General features: G+C 58.3%; 2 protein-coding genes across 8 annotated transcripts in view; one reads left to right on the forward strand and one right to left on the reverse strand.

Annotated features, from left to right (window-relative positions):
• Window positions 1–1,465, reverse strand: part of rpp21 (ribonuclease P subunit p21) — an 18,482-nt gene extending 17,017 nt beyond the window's left edge. The window contains exon 1 of one of the 4 annotated variants that reach the window (XM_085979599.1): window positions 1,293–1,465. In XM_085979599.1, coding sequence (XP_085835725.1) covers window positions 1,293–1,448 — 156 coding nt within the window. In that variant the 5' untranslated portion in view covers window positions 1,449–1,465. Of the gene's footprint in view, window positions 1–1,269 lie in introns of all 4 variants that reach the window. The other 3 variants (XM_085979602.1, XM_085979601.1, XM_085979600.1) reach the window with 3 other exon arrangements.
• LOC147084884 (DNA excision repair protein ERCC-1-like) overlaps window positions 1,311–7,500 on the forward strand; it is a 40,915-nt gene continuing 34,725 nt past the window's right edge. For 2 of the 4 annotated variants that reach the window (XM_085979595.1, XM_085979598.1), the window contains exons 1-3: window positions 1,392–1,484; window positions 4,127–4,214; window positions 4,991–5,261. In XM_085979595.1, coding sequence (XP_085835721.1) covers window positions 4,186–4,214; window positions 4,991–5,261 — 300 coding nt within the window. In that variant the 5' untranslated portion in view covers window positions 1,392–1,484; window positions 4,127–4,185. The other 2 variants (XM_085979596.1, XM_085979597.1) reach the window with 2 other exon arrangements.

Genomic DNA, 7,500 nt, shown 5'->3' on the forward strand with positions numbered 1-7,500 from the left:
CGCCCGGACCTCCCGCGCCTCCGCCCGGACCTCCCGCGCCTCCGCCCGGACCTCCCCCGCCTCCGCCCGGACCTCCCGCGCCTCCGCCCGGACCTCCCGCGCCTCCGCCCGGACCTCCCCGCCTCCGCCCCGGACCTCCCGCCTCCGCCCGGACCTCCCCGCCTCCGCCCGGACCTCCCGCCTCCGCCCGGACCTCCCGCCTCCGCCCGGACCTCCCCGCCTCCGCCCGGTCCTCCCCGCCTCCGCCCCGACCTCCCGCGCCTCCGCCCGGACCTCCCCGCCTCCGCCCGGACCTCCCCGCCTCCGCCCGGACCTCCCCGCCTCCGCCCGGTCCTCCCCGCCTCCGCCCCGACCTCCCGCGCCTCCGCCCGGACCTCCCCGCCTCCGCCCGGACCTCCCGCCTCCGCCCGGACCTCCCGCCACCGCCCGGACCTCCCCGCCTCCGCCCGGACCTCCCCGCCTCCACCCGGACCTCCCGCGCCTCCGCCCGGACCTCCCGCCTCCGCCCGGACCTCCCACAGTCAACAATCAGAATATTCACAATAATTTACATCATCCAATAAATGTCATCATTTCAATAACTGAATAATTTTAATAATTTAATTCAAAATTTATATAATGTCAATAATTTAATCAAATTAAATACTTTAATAAATTCTAAAATTTAATAAATTCTATAATTTAAATAAACTCAATAACTTAAATAAATTGAACCATTTCAATAATTTAATAAATTTAAACATTTCAATAATTTAATGAATTCAATAATTTAAACAATTTCAATAATTGAATAAAACCAATAATTTAATAATTTCAATTTAAAGGATTTCAATAATTTAATAATTTCAATTAAATAAATTCAATAATTGAATAAACTCAATAATTTAATAAAACCAATAATTTAATAATTTCAATTTAAACAATTTAAACAAATTCAATCATTTAAATGAATCAATAATTTAATAATTTCAATTAAATTCAATAATTTTAATAAATTCAATAATTTAAATAAATTCAATAATTTTAATAAATTCAATAATTTAATTGAATCAATAATTTAATAATTTAAATGTTGTGTTGTGACCCAGTTGTTGTTGTTTTTACTGACTGTGTCCGGGGGGGACATTCAGCGACACACACACACACTGACTTCCGGCGGGGATGGGTTTGAGGGCCGGCCCCGCTTCCGGCGCTGACGACCCCTGCCCGACCCCTGGACCCCCGGCCCAGTCCCGCCGCCGCTCCTCCTCCCCCCACCGCTCCGCTCACCGGTCCTCCCGGCTCCCGCTCACCGCTCCTCCCAGCGCCGCCCCGCTCTTGCCTCTCCCGCCCGCCTCCTCGCTGGCGGTGCGTCGCCGCTTCCGGTCCCCCGCCTCCTCGCTGGCGGTGCGTCGCCGCTTCCGGTCCTCCACCCGGGGAAACCCCCCTCCCCCTCTAGGGCCGGACATTACGTTCCGGGGAGGCGGCTGAGCCACTTATTGGGGGTAAAACGGGATTTGGGGGGTAAAACTGGATTATTGGCGTTTAAAACTGGATTATTGGGGTTAAAACATCTTAATTGGGGCTCAGCCTGGATTATTGGGGGTCAGACTGGATTATTGGGGGTAAAATATGATTATTGGGGTTACAACATCTTAATTGGGTCTCAGACTGGATTATTGGGGGTCAGACTGGATTATTGGGGGTAAAATATGATTATTGGGGGTAAAAACCTGATTATTGGGGGTCAGACTGGATTACTGGGGGTAAGATATGATTATTGGGGGTCAGACTGGATTATTGGGGGTAGAACATGATTATTGGGGCTCAGACTGGATTATTGGGGGTAAAAGTGGATTATTGGGGGTCAGACTGGATTATTGGGGTCAAACTGGATTATTGGGTGTCAGACTGGATTATTGGGGGTAAACACATGATAATTGGTGGTCAGACTGGATTATTGGGGGTAAACACATGATAATTGGGGGTCAGACTGGATTATTGGGGGTAAAACCTGATTATTGGGGGTCAGACTGGATTATTGGGGGTAAAACCTGATTATTGGGGGTCAGACTGGATTATTGGGGGTAAAACATGATTATTGGGGCTCAGACTGGATTATTGGGGGTAAAACATGATTATTGGGGCTCAGACTGGATTATTGGGGGTAAAACATGATTATTGGGGCTCAGACTGGATTATTGGGAGTCAGACTGGATTATTGGGGGTAAAACCTGATTATTGGGGCTCATACTGGATTATTGGGGGTAAAACCTGATTATTGGGGGTCAAACTGGATTATTGGGGGTAAAACATGATTATTGGGGCTCAGACTGGAGTATTGAGGGTCAGACAGGATTATTGGGGGTAAAACATGATTATTGGGGCTCAGACTGGAGTATTGGGGGTAAAACATGATTATTGGGGGTAAAACATGATTATTGGGGCTCAGTCTGGGTTATTGGGGCTCAGGCTGGGTTATTGGGGGTCAGACTGGATTATCGGGGGTCGGGCTGGGTTATCGGGGGTCGGGCTGGATTATCGGGGGTCAGACTGGATTGTCGGGGGTCGGGCTGGATTGTCGGGGGTCGGGCTGGATTATCGGGGGTCAGACTGGGTTATCGGGGGTCGGGCTGGATTGTCGGGGGTCGGGCTGGGTTGTCGGGGGTCGGTCTGGGTTGTCGGGGGTCGGGCTGGGTTGTCGGGGGTCGGGCTGGGTTGTCGGGGGTCGGGCTGGATTGTCGGGGGTCGGGCTGGGCTGTCGGGGGTCGGGCTGGGCTGTCGGGGGTCGGGCTGGGCTGTCGGGGGTCGGGCTGGGCTGTCGGGGGTCGGGCTGGGCTGTCGGGGGTCGGGCTGGGCTGTCGGGGGTCGGGCTGCGTTGTCGGGGGTCGGGCTGGGTTGTCGGGGGTCGGGCTGGGCTGTCGGGGGTCGGGCTGGGCTGTCGGGGGTCGGGCTGGGCTGTCGGGGGTCGGGCTGGGCTGTCGGGGGTCGGGCTGGATTGTCGGGGGTCGGGCTGGGCTGTCGGGGGTCGGGCTGGGTGGTCGGGCTGGGTTGTCGGGGGTCGGGCTGGGCTGTCGGGGGTCGGGCTGGGCTGTCGGGGGTCGGGCTGGGCTGTCGGGGGTCGGGCTGGGTTGTCGGGGGTCGGGCTGGATTGTCGGGGGTCGGGCTGGGCTGTCGGGGGTCGGGCTGGGTGGTCGGGCTGGGTTGTCGGGGGTCGGGCTGGGCTGTCGGGGGTCGGGCTGGGTTGTCGGGGGTCGGGCTGGATTGTCGGGGGTCGGGCTGGGCTGTCGGGGGTCGGGCTGGGTGGTCGGGCTGGGTTGTCGGGGGTCGGGCTGGGCTGTCGGGGGTCGGGCTGGGCTGTCGGGGGTCGGGCTGGGCTGTCGGGGGTCGGGCTGGATTGTCGGGGGTCGGGCTGGGTTGTCGGGGGTCGGGCTGGATTGTCGGGGGTCGGGCTGGATTGTGGGGGGTCGGGCTGGATTGTCAGGGGTCGGGCTGGGTTGTCGGGGGTCGGGCTGGGTTGTCGGGGGTCGGGCTGGATTGTCGGGGGTCGGGCTGGGTTGTCGGGGGTCGGGCTGGGTTGTCGGGGGTCGGGCTGGATTGTGGGGGGTCGGGCTGGATTGTGGGGGGTCGGGCTGGATTGTGGGGGGTAGGGCTGGATTATGGGGGGTCGGGCTGGATTATGGGGGGTCGGGCTGGGTTGTCGGGGGTCGGGCTGGATTATGGGGGGTCGGGCAGGGTTATCGGGGGTCGGGCAGGGTTATCGGGGGTCGGGCTGGATTATCGGGGGTCGGGCTGGATTATCGGGGGTCGGGCTGGATTATCGGGGGTCGGGCTGGGTTATCGGGGGTCGGGCTGGATTATAGGGGGTCAGGCTGGATTATTGGGGGTCAGACTTGTTAATTGGGGCTAATGCGGGGTTACCAGGGGTAGTTCCGGGTTACCGGGGGTCACTCTGGTTTATTAAGGGTCATGGGGGGTTACATGGGGTCGTTCTGGGTTACCGGGGGTTGTGCGGGGTTAGTTGGGGTCGCTGTGGTTTATTAAGGGTCATGGGGGGTTACCGGGGTTCGTTCCGGGTGATTGGGGGTCGAGCTGGGCAATTTTCTGTTAATTTAAGGCTTGCATTTATTTTCAATCTTCCCTCCAGGCAGCGAGCAATGGCCCAGGGGAAAGGGACGCCCAAGAAATTCGAGATCCCGGCCTTGGATGATGTTTACGGCAGTGACGCGGTGCTGGTGAGTGTCTGGTTATTGCAAGGATTCAGCCGTGGCTAAGTGGGGAATATTCAACTACAGGTGGCACCCAATGTTGTGCTGCCACGTGTAGTCGAATATCCCAAATGCTGTGGTGCCACCTATAGTCGAATATCCCCTTATGCTGTGTTGCCACCTGTAGTCGAATATCCCCCAATGCTGTGGTGCCACCTGTAGTCGAATATCCCCCAATGCTGTGGTGCCGCCTGTAGTCGAATATCCCCCAATGCTGTGGTGCCGCCTGTAGTTGAATATCCCAAATGCTGTGGTGCCACCTATAGTCGAATATCCCCTTATGCTGTGTTGCCACCTGTAGTCGAATATCCCAAATGCTGTGGTGCCCACTGTAGTCGAATATTCCTAATGCTGTGGTGCCGCCTGTAGTCGAATAGCCCCTTATGCTGTGTTGCCACCTGTAGTCGAATATCCCAAATGCTGTGGTGCTGCCTGTAGTCGAATATCCCCCAATGCTGTGATGCCGCCTATCGTCGAATATCCCCCAGTGCTGTGATGCCTCTGGTAGTCGAATAGCCCCTTATGCTGTGGTGCCGCCTGTAATCAGATATCCCCAATGCTGTGATGTCCCCTACAGTCGAATATCCACCAATGTTGTGGTACCCCCTGTAGTCGAATATCCCCCAATGCTGTTGTGCCCCCGGTAGTCGGATAGCCCCAATGCTGTGGTGCCGCTTGCAGTCAAATATCCCAAATGCTCTAACCAACCCTTCCCCCCTCTCTCACCCCCCACCCCCCCACAGGTCAGACCCCTCTTCAAGACGTCAGGGTCCGTCCCGGAGCAGAGGACCGAGGGTGAGTTGGCAGCGGGCCCGGCCGGCGTCTCCTACGCCGACTACCTGTTCGGGCAGCGGGCGAGAGCGAGCGCGGGGCCACCCGGAGCCCCGGCGGGCAGCAGCCGGGTCGGACGGTCAGGGGACAGCGCCAGTGACAGAGAGGCCGACCCGAGCCATGAGCGAGGGCGCGGTTAAGGCGGCCGGAAAACAGAACGCCATCCTGGTGAGCCCGAGGCAGGTGAGTGACGGGATCTATTCTGTAGATCGAGATTGAATGGCGGAACAGGCTAGAGAGGCCGAATGGACCTCCTCCTGTCCCTGTGTAACAGGCTCGAGGGGCTGAATGGCCTCCTCCTGTTCCTGTGCAACAAGCTCGAGGGGGCTGAATGGCCTCCTCCTGTTCCTGTGTAACAGGCTCGAGGGACTGAATGGGCCTCCTCCTGTTCCTGTGTAACAGGCTCGAGGGGGCTGAATGGGCCTCCTCCTGTTCCTGTGTAACAGGCTCGAGGGGCTGAATGGGCCTCCTCCTGTTCCTGTGTAACAGACTCGAGGGGCTGAATGGGCCTCCTCCTGTTCCTGTGCGACAGGCTCGAGGGGCTGAATGGGCCTCCTCCTGTTCCTGTGTAACAGGCTCGAGGGGCTGAATGGGCCTCCTCCTGTTCCTGTGTAACAGACTCGAGGGGCTGAATGGGCCTCCTCCTGTTCCTGTGTAACAGGCTCGAGGGGCTGAATGGGCCTCCTCCTGTTCCTGTGTAACAGGCTCGAGGGGCTGAATGGGCCTCCTCCTGTTCCTGTGTAACAGGCTCGAGGGGCTGAATGGGCCTCCTCCTGTTCCTGTGTAATAGGCTCGAGGGGCTGAATGGGCCTCCTCCTGTTCCTGTGTAACAGGTTCGAGGGGCTGAATGGGCCTCCTCCTGTTCCTGTGTAACAGGCTCGAGGGGCTGAATGGGCCTCCTCCTGTTCCTGTGTAACAGGCTCGAGGGGCTGAATGGGCCTCCTCCTGTTCCTGTGTAACAGGCTCGAGGGGCTGAATGGGCCTCCTCCTGTTCCTGTGTAACAGGCTCGAGGGGGCTGAATGGGCCTCCTCCTGTTCCTGTGTAACAGGCTTGAGGGGCTGAATGAGCCTCCTCCTATTCCTGTGTAACAGGCTCGAGGGGCTGAATGAGCCTCCTCCTGTTCCTGTGTAACAGGCTCGAGGGGCTGAATGGGCCTCCTCCTGTTCCTGTGTAACAGGCTCGAGGGGCTGAATGGGCCTCCTCCTGTTCCTGTTTAACAGGCCCGAGGGGCTGAATGGGCCTCCTCCTGTTCCTGTGTAACAGGCCCGAGGGGCTGAATGGCCTCCTCCTGTTCCTGTGTAACAGGCTCGAGGGGCTGAATGAGCCTCCTCCTGTTCCTGTGTAACAGGCTCGAGGGGCTGAATGGGCCTCCTCCTGTTCCTGTGTAACAGGCTCGAGGGGCTGAATGGGCCTCCTCCTGTTCCTGTTTAACAGGCCCGAGGGGCTGAATGGGCCTCCTCCTGTTCCTGTGTAACAGGCTCGAGGGGCTGAATGGGCCTCCTCCTGTTCCTGTTTAACAGGCCCGAGGGGCTGAATGGGCCTCCTCCTGTTCCTGTGTAACAGGCTCGAGGGGGCTGAATGGGCCTCCTCCTGTTCCTGTGTAACAGGCTCGAGGGGCTGAATGGGCCTCCTCCTGTTCCTGTGTAACAGACTCGAGGGGGCTGAATGGGCCACCTCCTGTTCCTGTGTAACAGGCTCGAGGGGCTGAATGGGCCTCCTCCTGTTCCTGTTTAACAGGCCCGAGGGGCTGAATGGGCCTCCTCCTGTTCCTGTTTAACAGGCCCGAGGGGCTGAATGGGCCTCCTCCTGTTCCTGTGTAACAGGCCCGAGGGGCTGAATGGGCCTCCTCCTGTTCCTGTGTAACAGGCCCGAGGGGCTGAACGGGCCACCTCCTGTTCCTGTGTAACAGGCTCGAGGGGCTGAATGGGCCTCCTCCTGTTCTTGTGTAACAGGATCAAGAGGCTGAATGGCCTCCTCCTGTTCCTGTGTAACAGGCTCGAGGGGCTGAATGGGCCTCCTCCTGTTCCTGTGTAACAGGCTCGAGGGGGCTGAATGGGCCTCCTCCTGTTCTTGTGTAACAGGATCGAGAGGCTGAATGGGCCTCCTCCTGTTCCTGTGTAACAGGCTCGAGGGGCTGAATGGGCCACCTCCTGTTCCTGTGTAACAGGCTCGAGGGGCTGAATGGGCCTCCTCCTGTTCCTATGTAACAGGCTCGAGGGGGCTGAATGGGCCTCCTCCTGTTCCTATGTAACAGGCTCGAGGGGGCTGAATGGGCCTCCTCCTGTTCCTGTGTAACAGGCTCGAGGGGCTGAATGGGCCTCCTCCTGTTCCTGTGTAACAGGCTCGAGGGGGCTGAATGGGCCTCCTCCTGTTCCTGTGTAACAGGCTCGAGGGGCTGAATGGGCCTCCTCCTGTTCCTGT

This window comes from Somniosus microcephalus, unplaced genomic scaffold (genome assembly GCF_052327205.1).
Source record: "Somniosus microcephalus isolate GS21.2 unplaced genomic scaffold, FLI_Smic_1.0 unresolved_chr9, whole genome shotgun sequence".
NCBI lineage: Eukaryota > Metazoa > Chordata > Chondrichthyes > Squaliformes > Somniosidae > Somniosus > Somniosus microcephalus.